General features: G+C 32.3%; 1 protein-coding gene across 1 annotated transcript in view; it reads right to left on the bottom strand.

Moving 5' to 3' along the window:
• The window catches only part of LOC124352672 (ubiquitin carboxyl-terminal hydrolase 8-like), an 88,062-nt gene that overhangs the window by 46,123 nt on the left and 25,970 nt on the right, over positions 1-15,969 (bottom strand). The window contains exons 6-11 of the mRNA XM_046802251.1: positions 14,997-15,162; positions 13,584-13,728; positions 7,251-7,363; positions 5,873-5,989; positions 3,747-3,802; positions 2,877-2,998 (exon numbers count right to left, since the gene is read on the bottom strand). Of these exons, the coding sequence (XP_046658207.1) occupies positions 2,877-2,998; positions 3,747-3,802; positions 5,873-5,989; positions 7,251-7,363; positions 13,584-13,728; positions 14,997-15,162 (719 nt within the window). The remainder of the gene's footprint in view (positions 1-2,876; positions 2,999-3,746; positions 3,803-5,872; positions 5,990-7,250; positions 7,364-13,583; positions 13,729-14,996; positions 15,163-15,969) is intronic.

Below are 15,969 nucleotides of genomic sequence, written 5' to 3'. Positions count from 1 at the left end.
CAAATCAAATGAAAGGCAAATAACAAATGGTAACCCGCAGGGATGTTTTGGGGCCTCTGATTTTTCTCATTTATATAAATGATATTGCAAAGGTCTTCCCGGAGAATGAACTATTTATGTTTGCTGATGATACCTCAATCATCATCATGTATAAGAATTGTGATTTGCTCAAAGCCAATGCATTTACAAAAATAAATAACATGGCTCAATTTTTCACAATAAATTTCTTGAATTTGAATCCTTAAAAATAAAAAAGTGTTTGTATTCAAACCAATGAAAAGCTCTTTTTGAAATTCTATTGGAAATTTCTCTATTGGAAATTAAGTGATCTTTAAAGAAGGTCATTTGGTATTTCCTCGTATTTCTATATCTCGTCCCGAAAATAGCTCTTAAAGTAAAATACTTTAGTAAATTCTTACCAATTTTAAAACTTAAACAATTCTTTTCCGTTATTATACTACTACATTTCGTCTCATTAGATTCGGTGTTGAGATTAAGTTAATTTTTCTATCAAGAAATTCATTGATAATTGTTATATATCACACATCATTTGACTGAGCGTTAGCGAATCGTAACTCGTAAATAAGGACAGAATAGATTTTATTTATATTTTCTCCAGAAATGGCTGAGTATAAGTGAATCGTCATTAGTAGACAGAGTACATTTTATTTGTTCCTCGGAAATAGCTGATAGTAAACGAATTATCACGAGTAGATAAAGACAGAGTAGATTTTATTTATGTTCCCCAAAAATTGCTGATAAGTAAGCGTATTGTAACTATTAGATAGAGACAGAATAGATTTTATTTATGTTCTGTTATATTAAGTTGTATTTTATGTTATTGTTATATAACTTTGCGAACATAGTCCCTGGTAAAAAAGTTTCTAGCATTAGTAGACAGGGGCAGAGTGATTTAGGAGTATAAACAAAACACTTTCATGATTATTCTGACCTACTTATGCCTATAACAAATACAACTCCCACCAGGAAAGTAACCTCTGTCCTTTCAAACTCTTGTAATTTTGTCCCTCTGAGAACCTTTCCAGTTTTCCCAAATTCTATCTTGGTTGAATTAAATCCCTTGATCAACTTATACTGCTGATACAGATTACTGTATACTTATTCTCATAACAGACACAATACCTGCAGAAAAGAACCACATGTTCTTTTAATCTCCTGTTTTACTACAATCCCCCCCCCCCTCACCACCAGAACTTCCTAGTATAGCCTGATAATCTCCTGTGTAAATTAAATACCCTGATCTAGTTATTCTGCTGATAAAGATTAACTGTATATTTATCCTCATAGCAAAGACACAACTACCTCTAGGAAAAAACCTTTATTTTTTCAACCCCTGGAATTTTACCCCCTTGGGATCCTCTCTGGTTTTCCCATATTATACCCTGGTATAATCTCCCGATAAAGATTACTAACTTAGATTAAATCCTCCTGAGTGTGGTACGTAGGCTCTAACCCACTTCTTGGTATGTTAGAAAATTTTAAATCGGTATGGTTGTACTTTAGACTGTGTAATTACCAGAAGAAGATAATGTTTTCATTTTAAACTACACTAAGCAATTCATAATCACTGACCAGTACAGCCTTTTCTCTCAAGCTCTGCACAGGGAAAACCAGAGGCCTTAGCTGAAATCCGTTGTTAAAACTGTTAGATCATGCAGATTTTTCCTTGCCTCGTAATTTGTGTACTTTATGAGGTAATGTAGAAGGACCGGTGGAGAGGGGCGGAATTCCATGAACACTTTGCTAGGGTGCTGGGTTGTCGGCAGTGGTTGCAGAGCGGTGGACCAGGATTTCAATTTCCTGTCAGTTTTGGTTCGTGAGGTGGATTACCCTTTAAGGCTCTTGGAGAATACTTTCATTATGCAAAAACTTAGAATCCGTCATGAGAAAAATAAACAAAACTCAAGAGCGCAAAGCCGAGCTTCACAAATCGATTTGAACATGAGCACTAAAAGACCAATGTATTTTTGGTTAAATGTAAAATAGATATTATAAGCAGAAAAACATTATATGTGGGAAACGCTATAACAGTGTTTCACTGTATTTTATTTGAAAGAAAAATATTTGTTGGAACTCTTCAGAGTGTAGGTAGTTCAATCTTTTTCTAATCTAGTAGTGCAGTCTTCTTTTTAAAGTCTTGGAGTCACTATTTTTAATGTTTTGAGGAAGCATGTTAGGCAATCTTGCTCCAAAAGAGGAAGGTTTCTTGAAGAAAAGTTTAGTTTCATGCCACCGGTAATGACTGATGTAGCCAGATACCATTGTGAAATTCCAAGGATCCAGCAAAAACCTACATAGCGCACTTTTGTGTGACAAGGACTCTTTTGAGACTGCCAACTGAAGAGCCTCCCCAGAGGATTATCCTACGATAATTAATGGGGGATTTAAAGAGATGTTATATGCCATTCCTAAGTTCATGTATTCTTTGTAAAATTTTTAAATAAGTCAATATTTTAATGAAATTTAAATTTTACATTTATGTTAAAATATTTTGTATGTTTAAACTTATATAGATTGTTACTGTATATGTCACACACTCTAATGTAACCAGTGTTTCTAATAATTAATATAGGAATTTCAATTAAAATAAATTGAATCATGATGTCAATTTATTACACACAATTCTTCTATAATGGTAATTAATGATTTCATTGTTGTATATGCATACACATATTTGTTCTGATAATCAGGTGCTCATCTCATTAGGCAACCAAGCAATGCAAAATTAAATTTTTATCATGAAATATTGTTAAAACCCCATATAATACAAACATCCCTTTTTCAAGCAGCTTTACATTCTACGCCAAAGAATTTTCACTATATCACTCTGTCGATAATTCAACACTTTTATTTACCTTTGTCCGCAGACTTTTTTGGAGTGGTAGGGTAAAACTTCTCTAGCCGGGGAGGTGTTTTGGGGCGCACAGGAGAACTCACCACTTGAGGGTAGGAAATATTTGGAGTCTTTGTTCCAATGCTATAAATATAAACAAGTAAACATTAGAAAAATCAGTATTGTATTTATAAGTATTTAATACAGTTATATTTAGTTTTATAGTAACATTTGTTTCTTCGTTAACACTGCTTCTTCTAAGCTCTTATTTAAAATAGTTATTGCCATTTAACTTGAATTGCTTAACTTATATTTTTAACTTAAATTTTAACTTTTTTAATTATTGCCCACCTATATTATCTAATTTTATTCATTTTTATTAATCTTTTTAATGGTTTTGTGATCGGCACTCCTTATGTTATTTCTTGTTGACTTAGTATGTTTTGTTACTTTTTTTGCACTATTGTTGTTTATTTATTTATTTATCTTTCATAATGTCAAACAAGAGGAATGGGCTCATGGCATAAACTCATTTAAAAAAAATTGACAAATAGGTTTAGATTTTTATAATTTGGAGTGTATTACACATACTGTTATGTAAACGGACAAACAAAGAGTGCATTGAAAACATTTAAGTCTTGTTAATCTAGAAACTTTTAGCTATACATGAGATGTATTCAAGCTGTTAAAACTGTACAGTCACAAAATTTGAATATCATTTATAAAAATTATAAATTTATATCTGCTATAAAAAAAACATAGAGCTTATGCTTTCTTGTACAAATTGTATTACATGTTTTATAGGTAATATTTTAGTACTCAAATTTGATGTATGATCAGATCTGCAATGGATTGTTTTATATTGTACATAAATAGAAATAAAATATTTTACTTGTCTTTCGAAGCTGAGACTGAAGATGTTGAGGAAAACTCTGGCTTCACAGGGACCTGAAATATTTTTACAAACTCAGTTTCAAATGGAATATGTTTAAAACTTGTATACTATTAAGTATTTCTTGTTATTTTACGTACTATTAGATGGTAGTATTCAGAAACCTGCAAATGTAAAATAAGACATTTAACATTTTAGTCTACCATTATGAAAAGAGACTACATTGACTGTAGATGTTATGAATGGCTGCTCTCCTGAATTATCAAATAGAATAGTGTGTTATTAATTATGGTAGTTAATTAATTCGTTAGATGGTATAATGACTCTTTCATGGTTGGCATGTTAATATACATCCAACACTGTAAAAAATGTGGAGTCATTCTATCTTGAAACCTTATAAATAATCATAAACATATAAAGGAGTTCTAAAACAAGGACTTGGTTTGGTTGCAAGAAGAGACATTATTGGCTGAGACTTCAGCGAAGCCTCTACCACCACTTGTGATGACGAAATCCAATTCCTGTCTGTCTGTATGCATGATGCACGATAACTGTAGAATAAGTTGATCTAGGATTAAAATTTAATGTGAAACTCTACCTATACTTCATCTACATCAGTATTTACAATGGTACACATTGATCAATGGGGAATCTCAATTCTGTATGCCAAAAATTGACTCGATACATTGGTCTCATGGTTAATTGTGCTGTCAGCGAGGAAACACAGAATACAATAATTAGTGAACACCGTATATTGTGAAGGTTAATCATATGAAACTTTCCAGTAACACGTGATGAAGTTACTTAGTTGGATTGGCTGCTTTTATACAAATCTTGGAACATTTCAGCTTCACTTTCAATGTTCAGTTCATATGAAGCTAAGTGGTGAAGAGGTTTCTACTGTTAATACTGATAAAAAAATGGAGTGGCTGGAATTTGGATCCCATGTATGGTAGTTTGAAAGTTTCTATGACTCAATTGATGTCTGTCTGTTAATTACGAATATTTTATCGATTTTAAACTGACTTGGCAAAGACCTAGTCTTAAAATTTGGAAACATATATAAATGATGTATAAAATGTATGTAAACAACTTAATATTTTTTTAGACACAGCAGATAAAGTATACAAACTTTGCACAATATTATACGGTTATCTTAATACAATAACCATTACATGCCTGCATTTGGGGGATGGCTTGTGGGGAGTATTATAGTAATATTAAATGCTTAATATAAAATGTCTAGGTCAATATGCATATCATTTTAAAGGTCATTATTATTAGAATAACTTTACTTCATAAGGTTGATTGATTTCAAAATAGTGGCTGTAGAAATATGATCAATATGGAACCTTTATATGGCCGCAATTTCGTATAGGATGAATGTTTTAGGAATTACTACCAGAAAAAAGAGCACTTTGAGTATGTATTCAAGTAGTAAATTCAATTAACTAAGTATTTTTGTTCACCATAAAAAATAAGTACACTTTATTTGGACTTATTAGACTGCCCTTGTACACGTCCTGTAAAATTACTAACAAATTTATTTCCTTCAGAATGGTTGCTGGCTGAGACAAATTATTTATTAAAAAGACAGAGTTATTAATAATTTTAAAGCATATAATTCAAAATCTGAATTTCTTAATCACAAGTTTATGTATTATAAGCCTCCTAAACCTGATGCAACATAACTGTGATTTTATTGAATGTCATGATTGTGACTACTGATGGAAGATATACCTAGTGTCGGACTTCTATATCTTTTAATGATTTTATTTGTTTTTTTAAGTTGTCATTACAAGTTATGAAAGGATTGATAAGATATTTGAAGGGATATGCTTATGCTTACATGATGATTGTTTTTGTGGAAGTTTCATAATGCGTTCATCTGAGCTTAAGGTAAGTATTAGAAAGTGCCACTTTGTATGTGTGCTCACGTGCATATGTAATCTGGTGCTACGTACTATTTAACTACCACAATGCTCTAATATATATAACAATGTATCTTGCCAGAAATAAACTTATTGTATTGAATTGTAAATTACTTATAAAATACATTCAGTTAAAAACAGTATCTCCGGATTTTGAACCAAACACCCACTTAGTTCTCAGTTTAAATTACTCACCTTATCTTCTTCCATGGGTTCAAATTCAGGATGTACGACAGTTAAGCCACTTGTAACCTCCTTGTTGAGTTTGAATGATGGGTCAGGTTTGTCCACCACTCCCAGAATCTTCTCTGGCTGTAGATAAAACATTACAAATTACTGATTTAAACAAATGTTAACATAATAATGAAATAATCTGACAATGATTCATTTGCGCATAATTTGACACTTCAACATAAACTAGGAACTCCATGTAGTACATTGCTAAACCATTTATTTAAATGAATTTTGTTAGTTTTTTTTATAATTTAATGAAATAAATAATTTTGTATATGTTCATTTAAAAGTAATCTATATTTTACTATTCTTATAAAGTTTTCATAAAATATTAAGTTTTTTGTGTCTTTACAGTTTGACAATTTTGCATGGCCGCTATCACTCATACACTGGCTGGGATGGTTCTTGAAGATCTTCAACTGAGAACATTGTAACACAGTGACAGCTGGAATCTGCTGTCTATCTGTGTCTGAAGAGACAAAACAACGTTGAAACAGCTTTCACTAGACAGAGTACCTCCTTTGCTCAGATTTGGTTCCCAAGCAAGCCAAGTGCATAACAGGGGTGGTGGTTTTAGGTACTACAATATATGGGAGCAGCTCTGTTTTTGAAAATGGAACAGATTGTTTTAACTCTGAAGATGTAATCCTCAATTAGATTGCAGTGAAAATCCTTACTAGTAATCAAGTACTTGCATCAGGCGTATCAGCAGATTCCAGCTTTTACTGTGTTACAGCGTTCTACGTTGAAGATCGAGAGCTTTGCTTTCTCTTCGAGAACCATCCCAGCCAGTGTAGGAGATAAAAGTCAACTACTAAAACTTTCCTAGCTAAGAAAATCTGATAGACTACAACGTGTCTATCTCTTCATATTATTATGCTAGAAATCTCAGAATAAGAAATATTTCTGGTATCTGTCAGCTTAAGTTTTAAACAAGCAATTAAGTTTAACTGAAGGTAATATCTTTGAATCCTGTTCTAACAAATTCAGACTTGATCATTTTTAATTTGTAGTAACTGGCCTTTATAGGACACCCTTCGATAATGGTGATAGAATTCTTACACAGGTACATTGAGTCAAATTTAAAATAGGAAACTTTGCTAGTCCAATATAAACTGTATTACAATAGGATATCTACATATAGGTATTTTTGATGATGTGTGTAAACCAATATAGTTTTGTATTATAATTACCTATACAAAATTAATTACAATATAACAATATGTACTGCATGAATACTTGTAAGTTGTTTCAAATAAATAACTATGTTTGTTAGATTTACCAAGCTTTTTACAAATGTAACCTGACTGATCTAGTTAATATTGCATTCAATACTCACTTTAGTAGACCTGTCCACAATTGGTATAGCTGGTGTTGGTATCTCCCGTCTTTCAGGCTTGGAAACAATTGTTTTATCCAGATCACTAATGGGGTACTCAATAGAGTGGTCACCTAAAATAAAGTACTGTTACTGGAACTACAAAGAATTTAAAAACTCATTCCTTATTCAACAGTTTAAAATAAACTTAAATGATTTCAAATACTGTTTATACGCCTTCAGATTTGGAAGATTTTGTGAAAACTCTTTCATTATTATTGTTTGATGAAATTGAAATTTGGACTTTAAGTTCACTGGTTCTAGTACAGTTCACGGAGAGATGGGACAAGAGTTATTAAGTAAGAGAAGGGAAGGCCCTCAATTGCTCAACATTCATGAATGTTAGATACCTAACTATCTGCCATGGTTTTTACGCACAGTAGACAGTAGACGAACTATTTAAAAATGGTAAATGAGCACACCGTCAACTTTAAGAATGTCACTATACAATAAAGATTTCTCTTCTCTATAAACACACCTGCATTATTCGTGTAATGCACTATTTCCTGCCTCGTAAATGTTGTTTCCAAAACAATAACTATTGTGTAAGAGTTTTAAAAAAAACTAGTTTTGTGTACAAAAGAAGCATTTAAGTTGTTAGGTATGTATGGATTTTATTGTAATGCCAATGTGAATCTGTAATGAATCATTACAAAACATATTTATGTGGCAGATTGCGTATAAATGAATCAACTGATATTTAATGTTTAAATGCAATATACAGAGTGTCCCATTTAATAGGGCTCCCTTTTAACGGTGACACTGAAATCTGGGTGAAATCTTTCACCCTGTATAGCTCGCTACCTAAGCGTTTCTGGACCTATGTGTATATGAACTTTTTTCATTATTTTCACCGTAAGAACAAGTCCAGACAGTTTCTCCGTTTCTTCATGGGACACCCTGTATAAACAAGTACATTTCATGTAGCCAATTATTCTTCTCTCTTCAGGAGAGTCTAGATAAGAGTTCCACAGGGTTCTGTCTCTGGTCCTCTTTTATTTATTTTATATATAAATGGCTTGTCAAATAATTTATGTGTAACATCATATTACATGCTAATTATATTGTTTATAGCACAACACAGCTGTTTTGATAATATTTTAATTAATATTAAAACAATAAAAAAGCTGCAAATTTATGGTTCAAATCGTAACTTTTTAAAATCTAAACGCATATAAAACAGAGCAAATATTCTACCCCCTAAGAGCTTTTGAGCATAGGATCAGTGTGAAGTCAGTTAAACTGTTACTCTAGAAAGTAAATTCATACATAAAGACCACACAAATAATATTACAGTAGTCTTCAATAATCCAAAGCAATTCAGACCAGACATGTATCGGATTAGTCAAAAAGCCGGATTACTGGAGTTCAATTGAACAACACGTTTAAATGACAATATATAATGTATTGTTACTCAAAAAGTTAATTCTTACCATGAATATGTACAATAGTCTTAAAATAAAAAAAGTTAGCACATGAAATAAATTTTATTCTTTCGTTTGAAACTTTTGTATCTGGATCACTAACTTCAGACTTATGCACAAGTGTTTTTTTGGTAAAAGCCTCCAAAAAGTCCACTTTCGCCGGCATTATACACCTGGTCCAGACCAAGTTTCAAATCACTGACAACTTTTAGAGACTTTTGTTTATAAGGCTCAACTACTGATTCATACAAAAATAGTAATAAAATGCTGATTCCAACATCAGATATTATTTCAAACTACAATTAAAGTTACAGTACAGCACAACCTCACTCACTGTGCCACTAGCATTAACTATACAGTACAAAATGTATCAACTTAACACAAAACAAATACTAACCACCATAAATTATGAACAATACAATAGGCAGAAAAAATTAAATTACCACAAAGATATTTCACAAACTCCCTCTGGTATATGTACACTATTCAGAAATGGGAAGACAATGCTGTTAAATACACTGTAGTTATGAGCTGTGATTGCAAATTGACGGCTATGATGACACCCTGCCTTTGTCCACTGGCCGGATTACTGGGGGGACCGGACTGGCACAGGGCTGGACTATAGAGGGACTAATGTATCTCAATATTACATAAAGAGTTTATAAGAAACTTAAGATAGTTTTGAATGGGAGAACATTATTTCAGTGTTTTCTACTTTCACTTAATATTTTTTGATGTAACAGAGTGGGTACAGAGAGTTCTTTTTTGTGGTATAAGGGGGTCATATGATGTCTGTTTAGTTTGGGATGGTTTAGTAGAGGAATAGTTGTATGCCATACTTTATTACACAATATTATTACTGTTTCTTTTATATTTATTTTACAAAATATTCTTTAAGAGAAAATATAAACAAATTGATCTGAAACAATAATATTTATAAGTACCAAACTAGACACTCCAAAGATTTTAGTTTTCTCCTCTGTAAGATTAAAAACAAAAAAGGCAAAAATACTTACAAATTGAATATGATTACCGTTTTCCTGAGACACAGATTGTTAAAACTATAATCTTTCATTAAAATAATCTCAAAATGGCATGTCAAACATGCCATTTATTCAGTGAATAAACTATTTTTTAACTGAAGTTACCATAGTTTAGGGATGATTATTCAGTAGTAATAACAATCTATTAAGACAAATTTTTATACATATTTTAAATTCTAAATTTATTAACTATAATTGTTTTGAAAATGTCCAGACTGTAAGGAAAAAGACAAAAAATACTCTATTGTGATAAATATAGTATATTTCATTTTGTATGTTGCTGTTCTTTTTCTTCTCGTTACTTTATTTGTCTGGTTATTTACTATATTCAACAGGTTGTTGTCGTCAGCTGACTGCAGTAATGGTGTTGTGAGTAAAGAAAGCGGCGTGACTACCGGGACGTTTTTGCTTGTGTTTTACGTTGGCTGGTTTAGTTATTTGATAGAAAAGTGTTTGTTATTGTAATATGTGATTTTAGTAGTGTAATTAGTTGTAAAAATGACGGCACGGGATAGTCAAATTGACCGCTGGGTGGGCTATGATTCTGATGATAGTGTTGATATTGATTATGCTCAGTTGCAAGGAACACCAAATTGTGAGGGAAGTGGTGAAGATGACATTCTTGGCTGCTTTTCACCTAGGCCTACAGGTAATCAACTACTTGTACTTATGGATATTGACCATGACAATGTTAATGAACATGAGTTTATACTATATAGGCCTACTCAAAATGAGTTTGACCTACCTTGGTCACAAAGTACCGCCGTAGGGGTTAGCATGTATACTATAAGTACCGCATCAAAGGGTTAAATGAGGCCTAATACCTCATACAGTTTTAGTAACTGCTTAAAAACATTCTTAGGTAGATTTTGTATGTAATTGTCCTTATAGTAGCACTATTATATACAATTTTTCGGATTGTTTCACTATTATAAGATTGAATCACAAAATGTTCTTGCACCACCACCGGGACTCGAAACCGTGAACTTTTCTGAAAAGTCTTGAAAAAGAAAAAGACAAGTATAAACTAGAGCTTTTTATCTCAATCCAGTACAAAATGGCAGCTCACTGAAATTAATTAAAAATTAATTGAGACAAAACATGAATGTCTACATTCAGAAGGTAATCACTTCAATAGACAACCACTTTCCTTACAAACTCAAACCTGTTTTACAGTTATTACCTGCTGCAGGGCAGGCCTCCCTTATCTTATCAGTTTTGAGGAAGTCCAGTGTCATGTTCAGTTTCTGGTTGGAATTAACAAAGTTAAGATATGTATTTTTGTGATTATTTATGTTGAGATGGAGCGTTTAAGTGAAAAAGAGCGTATTATGATCCTGATGATGAGAGGCTACGGAGACCGGGTGAGATCTTAATCTTATGATGAAGTAAGGAATTTATTTAATGGCACTTATCCCAATCAAAACCCTGTATCTAAATCAGGAGTTTAAAAAACAAGCCAACATTTCCAGGAAACAAGCAGTGTTAAAGACCACCCCAAACCTGGATGACCAAAATCGGCTACAAATGAAGCATTGTCACTTGATGTTTTACAGTCTGTTGTAGAAGATCCTCATGCCTTCAACAAGAAATTTTTCTCAAATATTAGGTATATCTCAAACATGAGTTTATAAAGTTTTACATGACAGTAGATATAAAGTGTACAAAATTCGTTTAGTTCATGAGCTAAGTGAGGACGATTTTGATTGTTGAGTGCAATTTTGTGAAATAATGATGTGGAAAATTGATAATAATACAATTAGATTAAACAAAATTGCTTTCTCGGATGAAGCAACTTTCAAGTTAAACAGTAATGTTAATAGACACAATGCTCGTTATGGGCTGATGTTAACCCTCATTGGATGAGAGAGCAACATACCCAGCATCCTGAAAAATTTAATGTTTGGCTTGGCATTGTGAGGGATCAGTTTATTGAGACCTTTTTTATTGATGGAAACCTTAATGCCGAGATATACTAGGAAATGTTACAAAATCAGGTTTATCCAGCTATCCAAATAGCAACCAAAAACTTTAATGAAGTTTGGTTCCAACAGGATCGAGTACCTCCACATTATGGCTAGCATGTCAGCAAGTATTATAACAATATTTTTCAACATTGCTGGAGAGGCAGAAGAGGAAGTATAGAATGATCACCAAGATCGCTATTAATATCTATCTCCACTTGACCACTTTGTGTGGGGTCACATTAAAAACATCTATAAAACGAAACCCCAGTGCATTAATGACCTTAGGGACAGAATAGTAAATAGAAAAAACTCAAAAACTCCCGTGTGAATCCATACAGCGTGCCATTTTAAGTTTCTACAACAGGCTTGGACATTGTCAAACTGTCCTGTGACAGCAGTTTGAACATCTTAGTAAGTTTCAACAGGTTCAGTAAAACAGGTTAGTAAGTTTTAGCGTTCCATTGCTAAACGTAATTGTAATTACTAGTGCTACTGTAACTTTACATTTAAAAATTTTAAACTGCCCCCCAAAAAGCCCATTTTGGGGGAATGGTTTGATTTTGTTTCCTAGAGAGGAGTCCTGAGTTAAATTTTTCTATCTTTGCCCATTAAAGGTAAAGCTGGATCTATCCATGCTTTTAACTTAATTAATTTCAATGAGCTGCCATTTTGTACTGGGTTGAGTAGAAAGCTCTAGTTTCCACTGTTCTTCTTCTTATATACCTTTCAAATGAGGTGTCACTTAATGGGTCTTTATGTTTAAAAATTTTGAGCCGTCCCGCCCCCCAAATCCCATTTTGGGGAAATATACAAAGTTGTAACAGTGACTAAAAATTCTATTTCCTAGCAAGGTGTCCCGAGTTCCATCCCTCCATATTTATCCATCAAAAACTAAACTGAGTGTATTCATACTTTAACTCACACTGTACAATTAGTTATTCAACGATACAATTTAAGTTCTATCAAAGTTCAGGAACTGCAATTAATTATTGGAAATGTAATACCATATATTAATAACTCTAATCATTTGTTTAACTATAAAATGTTGGCCTGTAATTTTTATAATAATGAAGTAAATTATATACTTTAAACGTTATAGACACAAATAAATTATATTGATCTTGAAGCCAATTATCGTTCCTGCCCTCTATTTCCTTATCAGCACAGTACCACTTAGAAACACATCCTCGACGTTCACCAGAGCTTTCTAGGTTCAACAGAGATATGACTTGACATGATATATATGATAGGATATGATATGACAGAGATAAGACCCAAACATCTCTCTTTCTCTGTCCCTCCTTCTGCTCCGCTGTGGAGAGCCATCTCAGTCAAAAGATGATAGTCATGATACCAACCATGTAAGCCTAAGAAATAAAGTTGGCTAAAGCTGTCAGTTTGTGCACAGAGTACTTCTGACTATCATCAATATATTGCTCAGCTTTATACCACAAAGAAAGCCTCTATATGTGTATTTTAATATTATTACTAAAATATTTATTGAAATTGATACAATATATAAAATTAGTTGCAGAACATCACCACCTACAGCTTACATGTCAACTGTGAATATTAAAAACAATGACAGCCTTTAAATTTGTATTCACATCCCAAAATAATGTCATAATAAAATACTGATATTTTCGGTATGTTCTGGTAAATTATATATTTAGTGCAACATACAATAAAAAACAAATTAAATAAAATTTCATCAAATCTTAGATTTTATATAAATCTGAATATTCCCCGTATATTTCCGGGCTATGAGACCAAGGACAAGGAAGGATGCACATGAACAAGGTGTAGGTGGAGAGCTCAATCTAATATTGTTAAAATTGACCACTTATGAAAAAAGCTTACTGAGGGGGATGAATGTGTCGTGGGCATGTTTCGGCGGACATTCAATCTTGGAATTGGTAGTCAGAACTGGATACATGTCCAGCCAACGCTCATACCCTCCAACTAGGATCAGAGGGTCATTTTTATATTTAACTTGTGGATCCCACTGAAACCCAGGAAAAATATGATTAGAAAATCTTATAAATACTACATTACTTAATACAAATAGTGGCATTATAATTTTAAGATTATACAAAAGCTACAAAAATATAGTTATTGTTATTGAAACTACCCAGTGGTTAAAAATTTGTTTCAAACAACAATAACTAAAAATAAAATTAATTCCTCTAATGACAATAAATTGCTCGCTCATAGGTTTGAATTAATAACTTCTTTCTTTTGAAAAAAAAAACTCAAGAATTATAAAATGATTGTTAGGAACATCAGTAACAAAATTTTAATCAACCTCGGAAAACCTCACAGTACTAAGGTCACTTACTACAAATAAACTACTATGTAAAGAAATCTTGCTTCATGAATTCAATCCTCTTTGCTAAAATAAATATCCTGATTTGTCCACAAAAGAGGAACACAAGGACTAACGAAAGCTCAGTGACGTAAAAATTCTATTCCAACTATGAATAGACTTTTTTAAGACGTTAACATGTGAGGTTACTTAACTCTTTGACCACTAAAGGTTGTGCAGCCAGCCGAGTCAGTTGCGCTGTTTTTCTTAGCCGAAATTGCTCAAGTGGTTCAGCACCGCAATCTTTTTATTCACCTTTGGTAACCATATATGTTGTATACAACTATTTAATTGCTTTTGTTAATTATTTTAGTATATTTAGATTTCACCCCTAAAAAAGATACTTTCAAAGTGTCTTGGCCTATTGTGATCAGGATATAAATAAGACAGTTTATTAAAAAGTTGTTTTACTATAGGACAATTTTAGAATACAATCCTATCAGTTTTATAGTTCATAGTATTCTGAAAAACAAAGGAACAAAACATAAAGCGATGTCACAACTCTCACACATGTAGCGGGATTCATGTATGGTTTTTCCCGCCAATCCCCTCCTACCAGCCCTCTCTCCCCACGCCACACAAGATCTCGCTTCGGCTCTCGGCCAATTAGAGCACACAACAGACAGCTGATTGGCACGGCAAGATAGCTCACGTGACTATCACACGTCATACTGATAGCACGGTGTGAGAACACTCGGCAGTAAAATGATGATAAGTGCTCTACTTGCGAGTATACTTGACCACAATGTCAAAGGGTTAAAAGAGTTACATTAAAAAATGTTTACTTACACCTAATATTATTCATTTTTGGAGGACACTCAATATTTTCAAAAACATAAAATAATTACTTCCCCTAATAGTTATAACTCTAGCCAAACTAGTAATTAATTTGATGATAGTAATGATACCTTGAGTAGGATGTTTCGCAGGATATCCAGCCTGCTGGCAGGGATCACATCTTTCTCTTCAGAATGCCAGTCCAAGAGAATCAGCTGCTGATATTCTTCACGGTGATTCCAGTAGAACTTCTCTGAGTTGTCTGTTATAAGTTCACCTAACTTGTTTGCACTCAAGCTACGGACAAAAGAAATCACTTTACAAAACAATGTTTAAACTTAACACAGTTTCCACAGATGTTAATGCCTTCACTGCTCATACAATTTTTGTTGCTAAAACTTATAACATCTCTGCAAATCAAGTTTTTAAGTAACACAAATTCATGATTTTTATAGGCTATTTTTAGTAAAGGTTAGGTTATTTAATTTAAAAACTGTTACAAAAATGTTTCACAGCAAATTAGTTCTAAATAAGATAAATACAATTTTTTTCATTTCTTTGTTCTATCCAGTACGACAGAAAAAAAAACTACATAAAATTACTGGAAAATAATAATTTATTCAATGTTAAACTAAAAAAATATTTAACTAACCTTCCCCTGTATTCGTTTTCTGAATTTTTTGAAATCCATGGTGGAAAACATGGATAAAAACAGTTTTATTACATTTTTTTTCTTTAACTTTAATTTTTAAATTTTCATTTGTAATTTTAATAATTTTAGTATGAAACTATTGTATTATATAATGAATTGTGACTTGTTACTATTGTTAACAATGATGTTAATGTTAATAATGTTATTATTATAGTATTATATTGGATTGACACCATTCTTATGTACACCATGTGTATTAATATGAATAAAGATGTTTCTGATTCTGACAATTTTTTCATTTCTTTGTTCTATCCAGTACGACAGAAAAAAAAGTCAAATCCCAACAAATTAATAAATTATACCTGTTTTGATCAAGTTTATAATTCAAAAACTTCTCATGCACATGTTTTTTTTAGGACAACAAAATCATGTTTTACCAATCATCTGTTTGT

The sequence above is a fragment of the Homalodisca vitripennis genome, chromosome 1 (assembly GCF_021130785.1).
Source record: "Homalodisca vitripennis isolate AUS2020 chromosome 1, UT_GWSS_2.1, whole genome shotgun sequence".
NCBI lineage: Eukaryota > Metazoa > Arthropoda > Insecta > Hemiptera > Cicadellidae > Homalodisca > Homalodisca vitripennis.
This window is presented reverse-complemented; position numbering and strand designations above follow the sequence as displayed.